General features: G+C 47.8%; 1 protein-coding gene and 1 pseudogene across 5 annotated transcripts in view; one reads left to right on the top strand and one right to left on the bottom strand.

Annotated features, from left to right (window-relative positions):
- The window catches only part of Dpp6 (dipeptidyl peptidase like 6), a 919,475-nt gene that overhangs the window by 872,183 nt on the left and 23,515 nt on the right, over positions 1-23,777 (top strand). For all 5 annotated transcript variants that reach the window (XM_017592501.3, XM_017592503.3, XM_017592504.3 and 2 more), the window contains exon 17: positions 18,228-18,275. In XM_017592501.3, coding sequence (XP_017447990.1) covers positions 18,228-18,275 — 48 coding nt within the window. The remainder of the gene's footprint in view (positions 1-18,227; positions 18,276-23,777) is intronic.
- Positions 15,230-16,620, bottom strand: Gapdh-ps89 (Glyceraldehyde-3-phosphate dehydrogenase, pseudogene 89; annotated as a pseudogene).

The raw sequence follows: 23,777 nt of genomic DNA, 5'->3' as shown, positions 1-23,777 counted from the left end.
AGGACCTCGGAAGAGCAGTCAGTGCTTTTAACCACTGAGCCATCGCTCCAGCCTCTACCCTTCCTTCTTTAAGTTGCCTCTATCAGGGAAGTTTATTACAGCACCAAGAAGCAAAGCTCTAGGCAGTTGAGAAATGTCTGTTTAGTGACAGACGAGAAGGGGGAGGGAGAGTGGCAGTAAGAGGAAGAGTGAGTGGAGATGGCATGGAGCAGCAAAGGCAGAGGGGAAGTGTGCAAACCAGGGAGTGCAGGCAGCCATAAGCCTGTTGTACAATGACACCTACATTATAGGCTTGGCATCAAGCTAATTTTAATTTTAAAATTCTATTTTGTTATATTTATTTTGTGTCAGGGATGTAAGGGATACACAGGACAACTTACAGAAAGGATTCTTTCCTTCTACCATGTGACTTCTGGGGATTGAACTTGTTTTGTCAGGCTTAGTAGCAAGTGCCTTTACATGCTAAGCCATCTTGTTGGACAAATTGATCACGGGATCAATTTGTTTATGATCGAGTGGGCTCTAACAGTTGTTGGTACTGCTGGTGATGGTGGTTGTAGTGACAGTGACAATGACATCGTTGCTGTCATATGATGTTGCTGGTGGACTTGACCATGTGTTCGTGAGAAAGATACTTATGCTCACATACACATGATGCTATTATCCCTGTCACAGCTCTGACTCAGTGTCTGGGGGAGCCCTTTGGTCCCCTCACATGCTGCTTACACTGGGGGAAGCTCCATATTTACCTGATGACCAGCGACCCAAGCCAACTTACCCATTAGTTAACAATCGCTGCTCCATTTTAAGCTGTAGTGACCAAGGTTTCTTTTAAAGAAACATTTTGTTTGTACGGATGTTTGTTTGAATGCACGTGTCTGTACCACAAGCATGCCTGGTGCCCTCAGAGACCAGAAGAGGGCATCTGATCCCAAGGAACTGGAGTCACAAACACTTGTAAGCCACAGTAAGACTGCAGGGAATCAGACCCAGGTCCTCTGGATGAACAGCAAGTGCTCTTGACCACTGAGTCATCTCACCAGTCCTCAGACCAAAGTTTGTAATGGACAAAGATTTGTGTAGACACAAAATTCTTATTTTCTGTGTGGATGGTGGTTTCGGATGGACTAGCCTGGGTAAGGCCTGATGTATGACACGTCTTCATGCCAAGAACACTGAGGATATTCAGATACAACTTCTCTGTTAGATCATCAGCATGGTCTCTCTCTCTCTCTCTCTGACAAGCCATGCCACCATGAGCAGAGATAACCTGTGACAACAAGGGGTAGAGGGAGGTGTCTGCAAGCCAGGGATTGCTGGCCACCGCCAGAAGCTGTCAGATACTGGGGAAGGGTTCCTATGGAGTCACAGGGAGTACAAACAACCCTGCAGGTGCTATAACCTTGAACTTCAGGCCTCCAGGCTGTGTGCGTCTTTCTCTAGGCTACCTCACTCTGACTTGAGGTTTGCGGAAAGGAACTTGCCATAAGCCAGCAACATCTCCATAAACATATTCCTGTCACCAGCCCTCAGAACCAGCAGCACCTACGCCCTCTGCCTTATCAACCCTTGGAGTTAAGTGCTGCAAGGAGACTTACAACTATGGCCTCAAACTCATGTGGAAGGAACTGAGCCCTGCCTCCTTGCCTAGAAGCTGGCTGTCTTCTAACAACTCTGATTCCAAAACTGTCCTTACGATCTCTCTAAAGTCATTGTCCACCTTACAGCTAGAACTGTCATTGTTCCAACCATCCCATGTCATCAGTGCAGCTGGAGGTGGGCACAAGGGCACAATTTCCATAATTGTGGGGGTGTTGGCATCCCAACAGAGGGATGTAATCTCAGGCATGCAGTGACCTTCGAGAGGGTTTCTCCTGAGGCTCCTGAACTGTTGGCCCTGTTCTGACCCACAAAGCATGCCATGCCCAGTGTCTTGGTGCCACTTCTAGAACCACCTCTAGCCTGGTGCCTCTTCCTTGGTTCCCTTGTATAGAAAGGAGCCCTAGCAAGGGCCTTGCTGCCTTTGATCGACTCCTCACCCACACTGGCCTGTTCCATGCACCCTCAGACCTCACGAGGAGCTGAACCTCCAGACAACTGTCATGTGCTCTGAAAGAGCTGGTGTTTCAAAGAAACATCTGTTCTGTCACACTTTAACAACATGGTTATTAAAGCAAGAGGGAATTAATTACCATTGTCACTGTGTGTTCAGACCACACCGGTGCTTCCTCTCCACGGGACACTCACATGTGTGTTGTAAAATACTTGCCCGCCGTTACACACTGCTGGTTTTGCTCGAATCATCCCTAATTTCTCACTATTGTGATCAAATGGGGAGGATTGCAGGAAATGGAGATTTTAACTGCAGAAAAGAAAAACCGAAGGATAAATTTAAGGAGTGAGGCCTAGGCCAGCATTGGTGTACACATGCACATGTGTGTAGTTGCACATGTGCATGCCTACACACTCACCCCGATGCACGAGTATGCACGTGCATATCCTTGCCTGTATTTGTAAGAACGGTTATACTTGTTTCTTTGTCCTTTCTCCCTGGTCTTGGTGAGGTTTCTGTTTCTTTCTTTCTCTGTTTCATGTGCACATGTGGTGTGCACATGTGGTGTGCACCCGCGTGTGGTTGTTCGCATGCATGTAAACTTACTGAACTAGGAAGTGCAGTAGAGGGTGAATAAGGAGGTCTCCTATTACTCTATGTCTTAGTTAGGGTTTCATTGCTGTGAAGAGACACCATGACCAATGCAAGTCTTATAAAGGCAAACACTTCATTGGGGCTGGCTTACAGTTTCAGAGGTTCAGTCCATTATCATCATGGGGGAAGCATGGCAGTGTGCAGGGAAACTTGGTGCTGGAGAAGCCAGACATTCTACATCTTGATCTGAAGGCAGCTAAGAGAAAACCGGCAGCTAAGAGTTTCATACCGGGCAAGACTTGAGTGTGTGTGTGTGTGTGTGTGTGTGTGTGTGTGTGTGTGTGTGTGTGTGTATATATCAAAGCCCACCTCCAAGTGACACACTTCATTTAAGAAGGCCACACCTCCTCTAATAATGCCACTCCCCATGGGCCAAGCATTCAAACACATGAGTCTATGGGGACCATATTTATTCAAAGGACCCATACTCTATAATGAAGCATGGAGTCCGAGAGCTCTGCTAACAGCGCAGAGTGTTCAGGCAGGGTGTAAAAGCCACTGTGGCCCCTATAATTCTACACCTCCATTTATTCACAGAATATGAATATGAAGCACATGTAATTCCCACTTTGTAGGCTCCCTTTAAGGAGTAAATGACCTGCTATGTGCAAATGATCAGAGCAGTGAGTGGCACGCAGGGCACACAGGAATTCAAGGCACGGCAGTCAGTGCCTGTCCCTGTTGTCATTGTTTCTATGGCCGCAGCAAAGGAAGTACAGTCAGAATCTTACAGAGGAGGCTGGAGCAAATATTGAGGGCACTGGAGGGTCCACAGGAGAAGAGGGAAGGGAACTCTGGGTGGGAAAGGAAGATATCAACACGTTAAACACACAGCCCTTGCCAGAAGAGAGCCCGTGTGAGATATTTGTGAGCTATGGAAGCATCCAGAACCCTAATCAGAAGAGGCTATGTTACAACTGCAGAAGTCCTTAGGTGGGAGAAACGTGGCAGAGAGAGGATGTGACCATGGAGATGGGAAGCTTTCAGCAGGTAAAAGAGAGAAGGTGTGTGGAATCCAGCATGAGGAAGAGCGTGGAGGGCCGGCTGCCTTTCTCTCTAACGTGTTCCATCTGCAGCCCTGGGCTGTGTGCGACCAAGGGAAGGTATGATTGTGACTCCACACAAAATCAGAAGCTCCCTCAAAACATTATGAAGTTCTTTGTCAAATATTTTTTGTAACTAGTGTGCGGTTTGTGAGTGTGGACTCTAGTCGTCAACATCACATCGTAACCTTGAAAAGGACATGCCTGGATGATGTGGTTTGGTGTTAGGGTTGGGATTTAGTTTTTCAGAGACTGCATCCTGCTCCTCTTAGGCTGGCCCTTAGGGATAACCTTGAGCTCCTGACTCTCTTGTATCCATCTCCAGCGTGTGAAGATTACAGCCATGCTCCACCATGCTCCATCTATGTGGTGCTGAGAATGGAGCCCATTCTGTGTGCTGGGAAAGTGTCCTGCCAGCCACACACCCCGGGCCCATGATACACTTCTTCTCATCCCTTTGATGCTGGAAGGAAAAGTGCATGTCCAGTCATTTCTGTCAAATGCAGAGGTTTCTGGGGGTCAGAGTACCACCTTTCCTGAAGCCAAGTATGTTCCTGCCACTGCCGTGGGGACACCCAGTAAGCGGCCCAGGCAGGGTCCTAGTGACACACTGTGAAGACCTGGATTTATCCAGGCAGAAAACTTCAGAAATGATGCCCTTGCTGGGCCATGAGACTGAAGCATAGCACATGACCAGCTTCACAGGCTTGCATTCTCCCACTGGCTGAAGCCGGTCAAGGACTGATCCTCTTTGAGAGTAAAGAAATCATTGATTACCCACACTGGGTGAGCGGCCTGAGAGGCTCGCCTGTTGTAACTGGTTCACCCAAGTGAGCACTCCTCTCAGGATGCTGCTGACATTCCCACAAGGAGGGGAGCTGTCAGAATCCCTCTAAACCCACCATCCTGCCCAGGCCCGGGAAGAATGCACAGCCCTTTCCCCTTGAACTTAGTGATTGACAGGGTTACTTGTGGATTCTTGTCACAGCGTGGCCATTACCAAAGACAGACAGGATCTAGGATCTTTCGTGGCATGGAGGCACGTGGCTGGAAGCTGGGAGGCTAGTGAAGAGTCACCACAGCCACTAAGATGACTTGACCATGTGATCATTCCTGGGGAACACACACCACGGATGCCTCGGATGATCATTTATTTAACCGGATGCCATTGACCGGTGACGTACTGTAGAGGTCCTGAACATTTTTTCACGTGGAGAACAGTAGGCTGTGCTGTGCTCACAGCTGCAATCCCAACACTTGGGAGACTGTAAATTTAAAACCAGATGGGGTACAGAGAGACCCCCATCTCAATGATGAGGAGGAGGAGGAGAATGATGATGTTGCAAAGTTCCAATAATGATTGATGACCCAATGATGATAAATATATCATTGGGAATCAAATTAAGATGCAATTGTCTGACTGAAAATCAGCACTGAGCTAGAATACAAACTCTTCCTTTCTACAGTCAGGATCCCAGGATCTGTGAGACGTGAGTCAAGTAGCGAGCATTGTGAGCCTTCAGGGCCTAGAGGCCCCAGTCCAGATTTTAGTCCCAGCTCTTTAGGGGACAAATCAGACAGTGTGTATGCATTGGAGCACTGTCCTCTTCCGTTTGCCTCATCACAAAACTAAAAACTGAGTTCCGCCATCACACCCTGAATTCCATGTAATCCCTAAATATGTCACTGGGACCGACCAGGTAATGCATAGTTGATGTCTCAGCATGGAGGAGTTGGAGGTGGGAGGGTAAGTAGCCCAAAGGTATCCTCTGCTACATAGTGAGTTCAAGGCCAGCCTGGGCTACATAAGACCTTCTCTCAGTAAACAAAGATTTAATTTTGTTTCAATAAGTCTGTCAGGGTGACACGGTTTAAGCTCCAAGACTTAAATGCAGGGGATAAATGCAGGGGAGTCTCGAGTCTGGAAGCCTTTGTGAATCAGATTCCTGTAGGAAGCATTGAGACCCCAGAGTCTGCCGAGGCCCCTCCCTCTTAAAAACTTATTATTATTATTATTATTATTATTATTATTATTATTATTATTATTGTCTCAGTCGCTGGGAAGGCTTGCCTCACACGTAATTTTTGTACCAAGAGGCCACGTGCGGTGAGAATCAGTCAGCTTGGTGTAGCCTCTCCGTCATCCATGTGAAACAGCCCACCCACCCACCTCTGCACCCCCACTGAGCAGTACCTTCAGACTCTGTTTGCAAAACGGAATCACTTTCAAGTTCCCTGGACAGAAAATTGAACTGAAGCAAAGCTAAACGCTGTGGGGTACACGCAGGGGGGCTGGGGGTGGGTAGGGGTGGGGCTGGCACTAAATCCCGGGTTTGATGTCACTGATAACAAGACTTCAAAGTCAGACAGCAACAAAGCCCGTCTGTAGTGTTGACTGGGAAATACCGACTTAGGAACAAACATTTTAATTATCTGCCGTCATCTGGGTAGCCCGCTCGCTCCCTGTTCGTTAGGACGATCATATCACCTGGGTGTATACATTCTCTGCACCAACCATACATGATTCATGAGCTGGTAAATAAAGAGATCTGAAGTCTGCACACGGCAGGGCCCTTGCCAATTATCCCCAGCGGCCAGAACCTGCCTCCTTCGCCTGCGTGCAGCTGATCTTTGAATGCATTCATCAGCGCCAGCAGCACGCATGGGGTCACCTGGGATGCGAGAATCTCTATTGTTTACACAGTAGGAGGTTAGCGTCTGCGGAGTGATGTGTCAGAGCATCCCGGGTGCAGACGAGAGTGAGAGAGGAAGATGAGCTCTGTCTCTGTGCATGGATTGATTCCGATGGCTTCCCCTTAAGGTTCCGCGCCCTTCTCAGTCAAACCGTTTCTCACCTCTCCACCCCACCGGACAGGTCGCAAGCCGGTGCGCTCGACCACATGGGGCTGGAGTTCGGTAACACAAAGAATAGGTATTTTCTCTTTGCAAGTCTGTTGTATGACTCTGAATTTCACTTTAAATGGAGTCCAAATGCGTGACCTTCTGTCCATTAGCCAACATAATCTACCGCAGCATGGTGGTCATAAATTCACCTACATATTTGTCCCTTTTTGGAGCAATAGCAATCTGTAAGTCAAACATTTAACTTTCGCTAAAATAAGCTGTGGCTCTAACTAAAATTTTTGAAAGGTCAATTTTTCCTGTTCTCCTCTTCATAAGCAATGCTTAGAAAATACAATTTATCTCCTGATGTTGGTAACAAACGGTTTTGTTTGTTTGTTTTTTGAAGATTTATTTTATGTATGTTCTACCTGCATGAGTGTGAATGCAGTAAACTCAGAGGCCAGAAGAGGGAGCCACATCCCTGAAACTGGAGTTAATAGGTGGTTCTGAGCCACCATGGGGTTGCTGGAATTTGAACCCTGGGTCCTCTGGAAGAGCAGCCAATACTCTTAACCACTGAGCCATCTCTCCAGCTCCATTTGTGTTCTTGCTCCAAGGGGCACTGTCGATAAGGCAAGCTGAATTATCAAAGATGTAAGAAATGTTAGCATAGGGTTGAAAGAATCTTAGGTTCACACATGCTTGTACACGTGAGTTTATGACTGTGTACATACGGAGGCATACACGTGAGACTGTGTACAAATAGAACCCTCACATAGGAAAGACCTGGCCTCATGGACAGAGGGACTTGTAGAGAAATATAATTGTGTGTTTTTAGCCTCAAAATGGATGAAAGTATACAGTAGCAAGAAGATAGGCCAAGGAGGAGTGGAATGAAGCCCAGCCTCTCCCTCTGCCTCCATTGTCCCTCCAACTGAGGATTTCTCCTTCTTTACTTTTGTGTATTGTGTGAAGTATGTGTGTGTGTGTGTCTGTGTGTCTGTGTGTGTGTCTGTGTGTGTATATGTGTGTGAATGGTATGTGTGTGTGTATGTGTTGGGGTGTGGGTGGTGTGTGTGTCTGTGTGTGTGTATGTGACTGGTGGGTGTGCATGTGTGTATATGTTGGGATGGGTGTGAATGGTGTATGTGTGTGAATGGTGTATGTACAGAGGTGAGAGTAATGGTTTGTGTGTGTGTGTGTAGAGGTGGGTGTGGTATGTGTGTGAATGGTGTGTATGTATGTGTGTGTGATGTGTGTGTGGATGGTGAGTGTATGTGTATGTGGATGGTGTGTGTGTGTGTGTGTGAATGGTATGGGGGTGGTCTATGTGTGTGTGTATGCGTGTCAGTGGTGTGTGTGTGAATAGTGTGTGTGGATGAAGTATTGTGTGTATGGATGGTATGTTTGTGTGTGTGAATGGTGTATGTGTGTGTATGTGAATGGCATGTGTGAATGGCATGTATATGTGTGTGTGGATGGGGTGTGTGTGTGTGTGTGGATGGTGTGTGTATGTATATGTGGATGGTGTGTGTGTGTGTGTGTGTGGATGGGGTGTGTGTATGTATATGTGGATGGTGTGTGTGTGTGGATGGGGTGTGTGTATGTGTGTGTGTGAATGGTGTGTGTATGTGTGTGTGTGGATGATGTGTGTGTAAGTGTGTGTGTGTGTGGATGGTGTGTGTGTAAGTGTGTGTGTGGATGGTGTGTGTGTAAGTGTGTGTGTGGATGGTGTGTGTGTATATGGTGTGTGTGTGTATATAATGTGTGTGTGAAAGGTGTGTGTGTAAGTACACATGCACTGAGTGTACTGTACAAAGAGCCCCAGTTTTGGCACCCAATTCCTCCTGCAGTCACTCTCTCTCTACCTTACGTATCGAGGCAGGGTCAGAGCTTGCTGCTTCGGCTCCCTTAGCTATCAGCTTACTCCAGGGATCTCCTGCCTCTGCCTGCTGAGAGCCAGGATTGCAGGTGATCTGCCACTGCTGCCCCAGCACTTCATACACAGCTGTGCTGAGGTGTCTCCCCAGACTCTGGGCCTCCTCCTCCACCCCCATCAGGCTTGCCCATTGCTGTAGCCAGTTTGTATTTTAGAGGGAGATTCTCAATGTGGAACTGTTGGCCTTTGGCCAGAGCTGTGTGACACTGAGAAGATACCCTTGAGCACACATCGCAGCTTCATTAGTAACCCCCTCGTTGTGAGAGATGAGCTTAGGGTATGTTATAGGCTTCCTCCAAAATTGTTTGCATACAATGTTTTTACCATGTTCTTTCATCTCTTAGGGACGCAATAACACAGGTCTGGTCAAAGGACCAATTTGGGAGTCTTCTACTTGGTCATTATTTCTTAGGAGGAAATTCTTTATTTGAATGTTTTCCTAAAAGTCCACCAATTTTCAGAAGCCTACCGTGGTGATTTAAATGAAAATATCCCCCATTATCGCAGGCGTTTGAGCACGTGGTCCCCAGTAGGTGGCGCTGTTGGTTAGGTTTACAAGGTACAACCTTTACAGCAGGAGTACCTCATGTCGTCAGATCAGGCCTTGAGGTCTAAAGCCCAGCCCTGGGCTCCAAATCTGATGCCCTCTTCTGGTATGGGTCTTCTCTCTCTCTCTCTCTCTCTCTCTCTCTCTCTCTCTCTCTCTCTCTCTCTCTCTCTCTCTCATCTTTACTTAAGGTGTGCACGTTCTGCTTCCTGTGGCTTATGATGTGAGCTCGCCTCTCCATCATGAGGGACTCTCACCCCTCTGGAACCATTAGCCCAAATAAAGTCTTCTATAAATGGCCTTGGTTGTGGTGCTTGTATCACAGCAACAGAAAAGTAATGAATGTGCCTCCTACTCACCACGGAGTGGTGAAGTGGGCACTGACATAATCCACGGACAGCAAAGAGTGTAGCCCACTGATCTTCTGCAGGGAAGTTCAATGGCACTGTGGCCTAGATAGCCACAGAATGAGGGAACCTGACCACTCTGGGAGGAGCTGACCTCAGGCCATGTTATGGCCTACATATAGATATGTCACTCCTTCCTGGGTTAAAAAGCTTGGCTCCTAAGAGGTGATTGGACTATGGTGGCTCTGATATCAGCAAGTTCCTATTAATGGGTTTCCATGGAGGGAGATCTGCTTGGGAAAAGTGGGTCACTGGAGGGCCTCGAAGGGTAGGCCCTGTCCCTGGTCTCTCTGGTCTCCTGTTCTGCCTTTTCCTCTCCTCCTCTTTCCCTCTTTCTCTCCCCCTTTTTCCCTCTCTCCCTCTCTTTCTCTTATCTACCATGCGGTAAGCCAATCTGCTCTACCACACATTCCCCACTGAGGCCTCGGCATGACCCAGAAACAATGGAACCAATGAACTATGGGCTGAAACCACAACCCACAATAAACCTTCCTCCCCTGAGTGGTTTCCTCCAGTGTTTTATTACAGCAACAGTAAGTGATGAGCATAGGGCTGGAGAGATGGCTCAGTGGTTCAGAGCACTGACTGCTCTTCCAGAGGTCCTGAGTTCAATTCCCAGCAACCACATGGTGGCTCACAACCATCTGTAATGGGATCTGGTGCCCTTTTTCTGGTGTGTCTGAAGACAGCTACAGTGTACTCATATACATAAAACAAGTAAATAAATAATTTAAAGAGTGATGAGTATGGGTCAGGAGTCTGCAGGGGATGGAGAGGACCAGGTTGTAATCTATAGACATAGAAGGGAGGCCTTTAAATGTCATCTGTGTCTCCTTAATACAGTTTTAATTGTACTTGACTTGACCAGCCTAGGAAGCATACTACAGAATGACAATGACCCTGCTGTGACATGGGTCTCAGATCTGTAAATTAAGTCAGTGATTGGTGGCAGTTAGTGAGATTTGGGGGTACAGAACCACCATGACCTAAATTAAAAACAGGGCACAGAAAACAGTCTTTCAGACTTTTCATTGGCCCAATTTAAAGTTTGTACCTTGATATGTCGCGGCCAAGATGGCAGTTAGCAGACCATTCATTCATGCTAATTTGTTCAGCAGACTTTACATGTGCATTGCCCAGTGGCCTTCTGGGATGGGAAGTAAAGGAGGCATAGAACTGTGCCTGCGGTGGGGGTGGGGCTCAGTGCATGTGTCCTTTTGTTTATGTGATGTGGATATCACTTTTGAAAGTTATAGCTCAGCCTAGGTATTTACACACACACACACACACACACACACACACACACACACACACACATGTGCTGGCAGTACTTAAGAAGAACACAAGAGAAATACCCACAGCCAGGGGACAAAGAGCTAACTTCCGAGGTGGCAGTAAATTAGCAGCAGTGCTGTTGAAATGAGACTAAGGATAAGAAGCACATGAAGTCCACAAGGCATGTGACCCTGACATGTGCTATATAACAGTACAGAAGGCACACTGTCCTATTGATCTTCAGAGATACAACACAGTTCTAGTATCCTCTGTCTGTGCTGCATGACGGACTCTTGAGTGTACTTCTCTTGTCTGTCTAGGGGAAACTTTGTATCCTTTGACCAGCATTTCCTCCCACGCTCCCAACCCCTTGTTCACCAACATTCTCCTCCTCTGCGTCTCTGAGAATGTTTTCGTCTTCCTGTGTCTCTCTTATTTTCCTGAGCGTAATGTCCTAGCGGTGAGTCCAAGCCATCATGAATTACAGGAGTTTTAGGGAATAAACAGTGCTCCCATGGGACTATGCTGTTTTCTTTGTTCAATTCTTTAGTGATGGCCACTTGGTCTCTAGGTGTCTTGACTTATGTTGACAATGCTTTCATGATACAAGGATGCAAGTCTCTTTTCAGCTTTCTGACTGGGTGTCCTTAGTGTGCACACCCAGTAGTAGGATACCTGGGCCAGCTGACTGTTTTCTTTGTAAGCTTGAATGCGTGCTGGTGCTGTTTTTCACGGTCATTGTACTAATTTACAGTCTCACCCACAGTGTACAAGAGCTCTCTCTCCACATCCTCCACAGTGTGCTATCTGTGATTGCACCAATCTAGAAGGTGTGAGATGGTGTCTCGTTGTGGTTTTAATTAGATTTCCACAATCGATTTTCTTTTTAGTATTTTTTATGAAATAAAAAATCTGTCTGTCTTCTTTCAAGATATACTCCTGTGAGGACTAGAGAGTTGGCTCAGCAGTTAAGAGCGCCTGCTCCCCTTCCAGAGGACCTGAGTTCAGTTCTGAGCACCTATGTCTCCAGCTCACAACCTCCTGTAACTCCAGCTCCAGGGGATCGGTACCTTCTTCTGGCCTCTGCTCACAATCCCCACACATACACATAAAAGTAAAATATTTAGGAAGAAAGAGAGAAAGAAGGGAAGGAAAGGAAAAGAAAAGATAGGAAGGAAGGAAACAAGGAAGTAAGGAAGGAAGGAAGTCCTATGCCAAGGCTTGGAGGGTCATTTTTTTTCTATTCAAATCTTTTTTTAATTGGATATTTTTTTATTCACATTTCAAATGTTATCCCCTTTCCCAGTTTTCCGTTCATAACCCCCATCCCACCCTCCATCCCCCTTCTATGAGGACATTCGCTCACCCACCCACCCACCCCTTCCTGCCTCCCCACCCTGACATTCCCCTACACTGGATGGGGGGGTCCAGCCTTGGCAGAACCAAGGGCTTCTGAGAGTCATTTTTAAAATGTCTTTAACATATCTATATGATGTATGTACCCACATATGAAGGTCAGACATCAGTGTTTGGCATTTGCCTTGATTGTTTTCACCTTAATCTTTTCAAACAAGGTCTCCAAAGAAGCTGGAGCCTCATCAATTAGCTCACCTTCAAGTCTCCAGGACATCACTGCACACGGTCCACAGTGCTGGGGTTAGAGGCACTGCCACCACAACCAGGTTTTAATGGGTCTTGGCAATCCGCACTCAGTCCTCATGCTTGCACAGCCAAAGCTACCCAGCGAGTATCTCTCCAGCCCTTCCCTGTGTTTCCACTGAGAGTTTTGTGCCAATTGACGATACACAGGAAACCCCAAATCCATCTGTTTTCTCATGTTTTAAGCAAGGAGGGCAAGCCCAGTTCGCTATTAAGATTCAGTGGCATTTACAGGCATATATCCACATATTTTTGTGTTATTTTTATCTGTGCATTTAACACATTGGGCTGCAGAGATGGCTGTGTGGTTAAGAGCACTTGCTGTTCTTCCAGAGGCCCTGAGTCCGGTTCCCAGTACCCACACCAGGCAGCATCTGTAACACCAGCTCCGGGGATCTGACGCCCCTGGCCTTCCTGGGCACCTGCATGCATGTGCACACACTAACATACAGACAAACATGCCTACTTATAAGTAAAATAAAAAATAAAGCTGGGGTTTGTGGCACACATTGTTAATCCTAGCACTTGGGAGGCAGAGACAGGAGGATCTCTGTGAACCTGAGGTCAGCCTGGTCTACATAGCAAGTTCCAAGGTAGCCAGGACTACCTCAAGAGATCCTGTCTTAATAAAACAAAATAATAATAATAATAATAATGGAAAGTTGGCTCCACAGTTAAGAGCATTGGTTGCTCTTCCAGAGGACCCAGGTTCAATTCCCAGCACCTACATGAAGTCTCACAACTTTCTGTAACTCCAGTTCCAGAGGACACAAGGGCCTCTTCTGGCCTCTGAGGGCATGGCATGTACATTGTGCAAAGGTATATAAGCAAGCAAAAAACTCCATAAACTTACAGAAAAGAATTTTAACTTAAAAACTATGTATACATATCATACATATCATATGCATGTCCATAAACATAATAAACCCAGTGTGATGGCCCATCCTCCAGATTCTCAGGAGAATCTTTGCAATTTCAAGGCCAGCCTGGCCTACAAAGCTATTCCCAAGATAGCCAGGGCTAACTATATAGTGAGACCCAGTCTCGGAAACAGGTATAATAAATCTTTAAAAATATTTGCTTAAAATATTTTCATACTTTATAACATGTTTATAAGAGGAAATATGAAGCTTTTCTAGTTCCAGGTTTGTCATGGAGTTTTCATGTTTAGTGGTGGATAACTGTAAACCTGATAGTGAACGTGTAAAATCCCATGTGAAGCTCTTTAGCTTCGTGTCAAAGACTGCTCTAATGGTCTAGAAGTTTGTACAGTCGTGCAGAGTTTGGGTCTCCTTAATTTTGCATGTAATTTTTTATTTGCAACCTTTTTGTTTATATGTAAATGCAGCATTTACATATAAATGTGACAGATACACACTAGGGTATTCTAGAAGGTTCTAGGCTATTTCTGGGGGAGGGATGAACAGGTCCTTAGCTGTCACTCAGTCCCCCTCTTTACTATTTAAATTTCTGTTTAGAGACATGTATTAAAAGTCACCATTTAGAAAATGACACCTTGTCCAAGCTCTGTGACTTTCTCGCTGCATAAATGAGACAAAAGACTTAAAGCTTTCTCTACCGCTGTTCTCGTCTGAGAAGCGTCTGAAGTGCTGTGAAGATTGGAGTTGAAATTATTCATAGGAAAGAGTTACCAGGGTGCCGCTTACATGGTAGGCACTGAATAAATAATAATTGTTTTCATTATTAATAAGAGCGTGGGGCGTGCTATGTTTGCAGATGTTCTCTCTGTGCGTGGCTAACTCTTTATCTCTCAACGGCTGCCTTGCTCTCCGAATGGGCTCTGCAGGAAGGGATCTTGGAAGCACACAGTGTGCCTCAATGTCGAACCTGGCAGTCAGTGCTTACCTGCCTGTCAGGGGACAGACTCATGTTCCAGCAGCTTCTTTCTTTTAGGTAGGTGGTGCCAGAGGTAGTGAATAGAAGCACTGGCTACCTAGCTACATGTCAATTTTTGGCAAACAACAAATCATTTTTGTCAGCACCACAGGGACGTACGTATCTGTAGTGAAAAAGCCATCAATCGGTTCTCTGAAATTCACAGGCAACCAAGATGCCTTCGTTTTTTTCTGACCTGCCCATCTCTGGATAAGGAAGAGGCACAGCACAGGAGTGGGTAGAGAAGGGTCCCAAGAATTAAGAACAGCCATGTGGAAATTGGTCTGGAGGTTCCAGGACTGCAGTCAGCTGTGCAGGTCCTAGAAGGAATCACAGGGAGAACACTGCAGGCACCTATGTTTGTCAGAGCGCTCCATAGTGGCTGAGGCAGCCAAGGTGCCTACTGGTGAGTGGGTAAAGAGAATGTAGCATGCATAAGAGAGGGAAGCATTCTTCAGCCATTAAGAAGAAGGGAAGTCCATCACTTTCAAGGAATACGAAGACTGAGGTCATTAAGCAGTATAAGCCAGAACCAGAATGGCAAATACCACCACTTTTGCCATATGCAAAATCTAGGTTTTATTTATTTATTTGTCTCTTTTACTTACTCTTTGACAGTTTTAAATTTATTTGCAACATGCCTTATAAACATATCAACCCCAACTCCACCTCCTACTTCTCCAAGACATCCCCTAAGATATCCCCCTCCCACTCCTGGATTGTTTTCATCTTTGTGTGCGTGTGTGCATGTGTGCATGTGGGGGGAGGTATGCACATGTGAGTACAGGTTTCTCAGAGGGTCATAGGCATCAGATCCCCCTGGAGCTAGAGTGACAGAGCCAGGGTGAGCTACCCATCTTGGGTACTGGGAACCAAACTCAGACTCTCGGCAAGAGCAGTATACACTCTTTTTTTTTTTTTTTTTGGAGGGTGCAGCAAACTTTATTGATGGTATTCAAGAGAGAAGGGCGGGCTCCCTAGGCCCCTCCTGTTATGGGGTCTGGGATGGAATTGTGAGGGAGATGTTCAGTGTTGGGGGCTGAGTTGGGATGGGGACTCCTCAGCAACTGAGGGCCTCTCTCTTGCTCTCAGTATCCTTGCTGGGCTGGGGTGGGTGGTCCAGGGTTTCTTACTCCTTGGAGGCCATGTAGGCCATGAGGTCCACCACCCTGTTGCTGTAGCCATATTCATTGTCATACCAGGAAATGAGCTTTACAAAGTTGTCATTGAGAGCAATGCCAGCCCCAGCATCAAAGGTGGAAGAGTGGGAGTTGCTGTTGACGTTGCAGGAGACAACCTGGTCCTCAGTGTAGCCCAGGATGCCCTTTAGTAGGCTCTCAGACGCCTGCTTCACCACCTTCTTGATGTCATCATTCTTGGCAGGTTTCTCCAGGCTGCAGGTCCGATCCACAACGGATATATTGGGGGTAGGCACACGGAAGGCCATGCCAGTGAGCTTCCCGTTCAGCTCTGGGATGACCTTGCCCACAGCCTTGGCAGCACCAGTGGATGCAGGGATGATGTTATGGGCTGCCTCATGGCCATCATGCCACAGCTTTCCAGAGGGGCCATCCACAATCTTCTGAGTTACAGTGATGGCATGGACTGTAGTCATGAGCCCTTCCACGATGCCAAAGTTGTCATGGATGACCTTGGCCAGGGGGGCCAAGCAGTTGATGGTACAGGATGCATTGCTGACAATCTTGAGGGAGTTGTCATATTTCTCGTGGTTCATACCCATCACAAACATGGGGGCATCAGCGGAAGGGGTGGAGATGATGACCCTTTTGGCCCCACCCTTCAAGTGAGCCCCAGCCTTCTCCATGGTGGTGAAGATGCCAGCAGACTCCACGACATACTCAGCACCAGCGTCACCCATTTGATGTTAGCGGGATCTCGCTCCTAGAAGATGGTGATGGCCTTCCCGGTGATGACAAGCTTCCCATTCTCAGCCTTGACTGTGCTGTTGAACTTGCCATGGAACATGTAGACCATGTAGTTGAGGTCAATGAAGGGGTTGTTGATGGCAACAATCTGCACTTTGTCAGAAGAGAAGGCAGCCCTGGTAACCAGGCGCCCAATACGGCCAAATCCATTCACACCGACCTTCTTGTCTATGAGACGAGGCTGGCACTGCACAAGAAGATGCGGCTGTCTCTGGAACAGGGAGGAGCAGAGAGCAGCAGTATACACTCGTAACAACCGAGCCATCTTCTCAGCATCCTTCTTGGGCCTGGACTGCAAAGTCAACTCTCCAGATGAGGTCTCTGAGCCACACAAGGACCCGTGGGCAGATCCCTGGCCCTCCATGCCATGTAGACCCTGGAAGTAGGCAGAGTGCTGACAGAGACCCTGTGGATCCAAAGCCCCAACACTGTCGTTCCTAAATATGCATCCTATAACATTGATGTCACACACATGTACATGCACACACACACACACACACACACCCGAGGGGAGGGATGAGAACTAGCATGCCAGTAATGTCCAAGGCCGTGACATCACAGCCTGAATCCTGGTACCCTGTAAGAGAAGGCAAGCGAGTGAGTGAGTGATTGAGTGAGGGAGGGACTGACTGACTGACTGACTGACTGACTGACTGACTGACTGACCAGCCCTATGGTTGTGGGCGGGTGCACTTTCAGACTCGGTAGTTGAAGGCTTTCCACCAGAAAAGAGAAAGAGCGGCCATCTGATACCTGGGGCCAGGGAGAGCAACCAACCCCTGGGGACAGCTCAGCCTCCAGCAGGCACAAGAGTTGAGACAGCAGCAGAAGCAAGAGGGTATTGGAAAAGAGCTCCCCAGACAGCAAGCTAAAAATACATGCATCTAACCTGGGTCCTGCTTTTGCTGCAGGCAGCAGAGCAGTGAACCATTGGGTGGCTGAGCCAGCTGCTGTCCTAGGAGCTTTCTCCTAACTCCTGCACCCTGAATAGCCCTGGAGCTGAGCAGCTGCCAGTCGAAGGGGCTTCGTGAACAGATTCACATGTTCAAAACCCATTCCCACGTCCTGGAGAGTTTAGGAGAGTCTGGCAGGAAGTCAGAGACTATGGTGGCTTCCTTCCAGTGCTCTGGTGGCCTGCTTTTCAAGCTTGAGACTTGAGTAATATATACAGATTCCAGGAAGGCATTGTGGGGCTGCAGCTCAGTCGTGGAAATGAGGTTACAGGCCTTTAACCCAAATTCAATATTTTGCAAACTGGTGGCTTATGCCATGTGGTGATCTGGAAATGTGTACAAGAGTGATCAGTGGTGTCGGTCAGAATCAAGTGTTGCCAGGTTTTTGGTGTCTTGTTCAAAGAATCCAAGAAGCAAAAAGAAAGATGGAGTAGCCAAACCTTGATTGAAATGCTAGCATGCCAAGCAGGGACCGATTGCACACCCTGAAGAGGACACCACCATAACCTGGATTCTTTTCACTTTCCATGTTTACATGCACTTGTGTATATGAGTGTGTGTACACATGCATGTAGGGCCTGGGGTCGGTGTCAATTGTTCCTCCTTCTCCATTGAAGCAGAGACTTTCATTCAAAGCCAGAGTGTGCAGTATTGTTTATCTCCTCGTTCTGGGGACCCTTTGTGTCTCATCTGAGACAGGAATCATAGGCAGGACACCAAGCCCACAGGACCTTCATGTGGACTCCAGGGATCCAATATCTGGTCCTCAGTTCTGTGTAGCAAAAGTATCTTCCACACCTGTCAAATACCCATGTAGCCACCATGTGTCCCATCAAGAGGATCCTGGTAATGCACCTAGATGTGATGTTAGAGAGCCACGTCTTCTGGCTGCATTAGCCTCAGGACCCAGACAAACCTCATGTCATAAGAAAAGATTAGTTTCTTCTTGCACTCTAAACTAATGACCTGTTTTGTTTTTTCTCCTGTGATCTCTCTGCTCTTTGGACCCAGGCCCTGGCGTACCCACTGTTACTGTGCACAATACCACGGATAAGAGAAGTAAGTGTTGTTCCTCTTAAATCTTTCTGAGCTTCAGGAATGAAAACCAAGGTTTGTGAGGCAGTCTACCCCACCCCAGCTCAGGCCCCTCTGGGGGCCTGTTCTGGCTAAATAAAATGGTCATAAGGACCAATGTGACCCAGTTGAAGCTCTGGGTCCCTGAAAATATCAGGATCCAGAACAGCCTGTGAGCACTGAGGCTGGGTGGCCATTCCCTGGGTACCCCCCAGATCATGGCTGAAATCTTCTGGGTCAGCAGCCCATGACCCGCTGGATCTGAACGTTAGTCAGGAGGAGGCTTCGCTCTAGCCTCTTCTAAGGCCTGCTCTGAGAACAGGGCTTCATGGGTACTCAGAGGTCATCTGCCTGCAGGTCAGAGGGTCATGTCCATGATATGGAAGAATCATACTACAGGATGATTAAGACAGGGTTACATGGGCTAAACTATTAAGGTAAGGTTATTGCCAAAGTAATAAGAGTCACCTGAAGATCGTTAGAACCTTTGGGAAACCTGAGGGAGGGCCAGGATGGTGGCTATGACATAAGGGAGATGACGCAGCAAGGGCACAGAGGACATGGAGATCACTGCGAGTAGACAGTGGCAGGAACTCTTGCTGATGCTGTGGCCAAGCTAGGGAGATGGACATCAGTGTTAAGGATAAGGAGGTGGTCAGAAAGGCCAGGGGAATCAGAAGATTCTCACAAAATGGATCCAGCAGGAGGCTCACTGAGACTGCCAGGGCCCAAGGTCAAGACCCAGGTAAAAAGAGCTTGAAGAAATCTGAGTCAAATAGGTCTTCCAGAGCACGTGACTTCCGGAATTTTCAGCCTACAAAGGAACTTACAGGTTTTTACCAGACAGCACCTAGTGCAGGCTGCCACATGCACTGTGTTTGGGAAATCGGAATGCTAGATATGATGGATGATAAAGGAACTGTGCCCTTGGCCCCTGCTTTTCCCTGTCCCCAGGTGGCCCCATCTCTCCTCTGCCACCAAGAACCTCAGTTCTATATCCTGCCCTGGAATAAAATCAAACATACATGTAGCTTCAGGTCCAAACATTTGAAGCTGGGTAAAATAGATGCAGTTAAAGAGACAACACGTCAAATCGTGGGAGCAGTCTGCCAGGCCTGAGATGTGTTTAGAGATTCAGAATTCCAGCATGAGTAGTAAAGCCAGAAGTAAATAGGTGATAAGATTCTTTAAATGCAAAGGAAGTTGGTAGAATGTTCTCCCGGCATTCACGAAGCCCTGGCTTCAGTCCCCAGAACCTAAACTGGGTACGGTGGCACACACTTGTCACCCACACACTAGACAGGAGGAGCCATAATTTAAAGTTATCCTTTTCTACAGAGCAAACTCAAGGGCAGGGGATTGAGGCCAGCATGAACTCCATGAGGCCCTGTCTCAAAGAGAGAGATGGAGGGAGGGAGGGAGGGAGGGAGGGAGGGAGGGAGGGAGGGAGGGAGGGAGGGAGGGAGGGAAGGAAAAGTCTGAATGTTCTTGTTAGCATGGATGGGGGCAAGAGCTGAGAGGTGGCCGCGATGCTTGTGGGAGTTGACAGTCTTTCTGCCCCAGCCCACACCAGGAGCGGTGGGTTTAGAGTGAAGAGATCCTGCCCCCAGGCCTCAGCTCCAGCCTTACCTGGGGTTGTTCAAAGAGTCTGGGAGGTTTCAAGTCCTGGAGGTTCTTCGGTCCATGTCCCCTGCAATCTCTGGTGTAACTGCTTGTTGTCACCATCTACCAAGATGCTGCCCACCCCAACGGGCACACATCAGGGAAGAGACCTGGCTTTAGGGATGAGCTACAGCATCCAACACAAGTGGCCTCCGTGGATTCAACAACACAAGAAGTTGCTTCTGCTTAGCCCTTCCCTGATGTCGTCACTTAAGATCAGGCCACCGCCCTGAGTCTCTGAAGTGCCTTCCTTAAGAAAGCATGTGCAGGAGCAGGCCATGATGCTGCCGGCCTTTAATCCCATCCCAACCCAGGCAGAGGCCCGTGGATCTCGGAGAGTTCAAGGTCAACCTAACCTAATCTACATACTGAGTTCCAGAGCAGCCAGACCTACATAATAAAGAGACCGTGTCCCCTCTCCCTTCAAAAAACAAAAACAAAACAAAACCCTGCTAGAAGCCAAGTGTGGTGGTGAATGAACATCTTTAATCCCAGCACTCAGGAGGCAGAGGCAGGCCAGGTCTACAGGAAGGGAGAGTCCCAGGACAACCAGAAATACAAGAAAAACCTTATCTAGAAAATAAGAGAAGGGAGGAGAAAGAGAAGAGGAAGGGGGAGGGGGAGAAGGAAGAGGAAGAGGAAGGGAATGAGGAAGGGAGGGGGCAAAAGAAGGGGGAGGAGGGAGAGGAGGAGGAAGGAATGAGGAAGGGGAGAGAAGGAGGAGGAGAATGAGGAGGGGAAGGGGGAAGGAGAGAGGAGAAGAGGAGGAAGAGAATGAGGAAGGGGAGGGGAGAAGGGGGAAGAGGAGGAAGGGAATGAGGAAGGGGGGAGAGAAGGAGGAAACACTGTTGATTGTATTAAGTATTTGCTGAAATGTTGAAGGGGAAGAGGATGAGAAAGAGGAGAATGAGGAGGGGGAGAGGAAGAGGAGGGAGAGAGGAGAGGAGGAAGAGAATGAGGAAGAGAGGGGGTGGGAGAAGGGGGAGGAGGAGGAAGCAGTGCTGCTTGTATTAAGTATTTGCTGACATTTACGAGTTCGTGGGTAACTCCCTGATATTCTTTGAAGCACTCTCCCTCCTCACAGTCTGATGTTCTGCTGCAACCTGAGCGAAATAAGTGCTGTGGCTGCATAGCCTCGCCATGCCCCCTGCCTGGCTGAGCCACACACTGCACTAGTTACCTGAGACACCAGCCACTTCACCTGTGTGTGGCATCATCTGTGTCTACTTCCCCTTAGAGTCCACCTTAGTGACCTCACCTAAACACTGATCCTCTTTGCAATTAAGGCCACCTTACAGGTACCAAGAGTTAGGCTTCCTTGCCTAGCAACCGCAAGGCCCTGGGTTCGGTCCCCAGCCCCGAAAAAAAAAAAAGACAAAAAAAAAAAAAAAAAAAAAGAGTTAGGCTTCAACCCACCCACGTAAGACAACACAACACCTTCTCTGTGCAGCCCAGTTCCTACGCTGTTGGATGCTCCTAGACATGAAAACCACCCTACAGGAGTCCAGGAAAGAGAGCTTGTGGGCTGAGTGTGTGTGGTGTCACCAGTCTGTGCCAGTTGCACTGGCTAGAACCCTGTCAGGGGATGCTCTGGCATTCTGTAACTCACAACCATCTCTAACTCCATTTTCAGGGGATTCGGCGCCCTCTTCTGGCCTCTATGGGCACTGTACACATGTGGTGTACAGGCATACATGCAGACAGAACCCTCATACACATAAAAGAAAAATAAATAAATCTTCCTTCTTAAAACAAGTTTAAATCCAATCTGGGCTGTATTACAAGACCTTGTCTTTTAAAAAATGCAAACTGGTGGATGACAAGCACTATCTGTGTCTTGTCACAGGGTCCTCTTTCCTCCCTCCATGAGGGCAATGAGACAGGCAGGGTCTGCTCCATTTCACTGAGGAACTTGAGGAGGAGTTTGCAAAGAATCCTGCCAGCTAAGAAGTCATTTCTCCTAGAAGCTGCCTGTTCAGGAGCAAATAGTTCAATGGGAGAAGAAAGGAAGGAAAAGAGAACCAGAGGGCAGGGAGAAGGGAGGGGAGACTCAGAGACAGCCCCTAGCAAGCCACAGCAAACACTCCAGGGAACTCTCACGGCTTAGTGTAAAGTTTACATGTCTGAATGTAGTCTATTGAATGCATCAGTCTCAGGCACACAAAATGCAAATGGCTTACAAATAATTGTCTGAGTGATAGCCCAGAGCCCTGGCCCCAAGTGCCAGCCTGCCATCCATTCTATCAGATTCACCTGCAAGAGAAAACTGAGCCATGGGCCCCATCAAGTTTCAGAGCCAGCGCTGTGTCTAGTCTCCAGGTATCTGTGGGAGAGTGACTTTCTCCTAGCATGTGGAACTTGTAATGTGGCTGCTGCTGCTACAGCAAGCCACAGCCCAGCAAAACAGCACTTAAAAGGATAACCTTGAAAGTAATGCCCTGTGCTTGTCTCTTGTCTGTCAAACTAGTAACTTCTGGGTAAGGCCACACATAACTACTAGCCCTGGTCCCCTGGGCCAGGTCATAGCATCTTGTCCATGCCATGGTCACAGCCTCTTGGCAGTCTTTGTGCTGAGTGAACGATCTGCAGCACACCATGGATGTATGCCTCAGACAGGCAGAAAAACCCAGCCTTAGGGCTAGGTAGGGCTCAGATCAGTCACTTCCTTCCCCAAATTCCCAGAACACAGAACAGAAGAAGTGGAAGGTGAGGACCCGTGGGTGAGGATGTCCTCTGACCTCCACACATGAACTATGGTATGCACATACCCATGCTTATAGATGAACATATGGAGAGAGAAAAGGACAGTCATGAAAAATAATTATGATTAATAATAATGATGATGATGATGATGATGATAATGATAATAATAATAATAATAATAATAATAATAATAATAATAATAGCAGCAGCTCCAGGAGCAGTGTAAAGATGTGCATGAAACAGACTAGCACACAGACGACCTCACCAGCCTGGGTTCTATACAGTGAGGACCTACAGAAGCCCACAGAGAGCCACGTAGCAGCTGGATGCTCTGCTCACCCTCCAGATCATCTAGCTGGCGTCCTGTGGTCAGGGCCCCGCAGCCAGCAGCTTTGCAGCATGTGTCATGGACCATGTCCACCTGTGTGCATTCCTGGACTTCTCAGCAACAGTTAGGAGAATGGAGGCATGAACCTAGGTGGATTTCCCCAGTGCCCTAGGGGCAGGCTGCATTTCCGGTCAAATCAGTGTGATTCGTCAGAGTACTTTTCCTTTACAGGCCAGGAAAGTGTCCCCAACCCAAAACTCTAAAATCCAAACACTCCAAGGTCGAGGACTTGTTGAATCTGAACATGTTGGCATGTGATCGGCTGCAGTCACAGTATGGGGCCACTGGTAATACATCTGAAGTTGCCTTCAGGCCAAGTGGTTACCACGTCCACGAAACAAAAAGGAATCTAGTGTTCAGACTTGCGTCTCATGCCCAGAAATACTTTGGAACATGCAGAGGCCCTAAAATATAAAAGAAGAAATCTGACGCTTCCTTGTCCCTGCCCCACACTCCAGTGGTCTAGTTCCATAGCTGCTGTCTGCTTAGCGGAAGGGACCCAGGACCTCAGACCCTCATCACTGAGGAAAAGAGTAGCCTGGGAGACACCTTTGGCAATCTCTCTGCACGCCATCAGCTGAGGGAAGTTGAGTCCTTGGCTCCTGCACCTTCTACTGCTAGGCCAGGGTGTACAAAGCCCACTGGACTCCTTCCCTGTTGAGCATTCACCTCTGAGTTGCCCTAGAGCTTCTTTGAGGAAAGTCGCAGTCCAGAGCATTCAGAGGGGCAGAGTA

This window comes from Rattus norvegicus, chromosome 4, assembly GCF_036323735.1.
Source record: "Rattus norvegicus strain BN/NHsdMcwi chromosome 4, GRCr8, whole genome shotgun sequence".
NCBI classification, from domain to species: Eukaryota; Metazoa; Chordata; class Mammalia; order Rodentia; family Muridae; genus Rattus; species Rattus norvegicus.
This window is presented reverse-complemented; position numbering and strand designations above follow the sequence as displayed.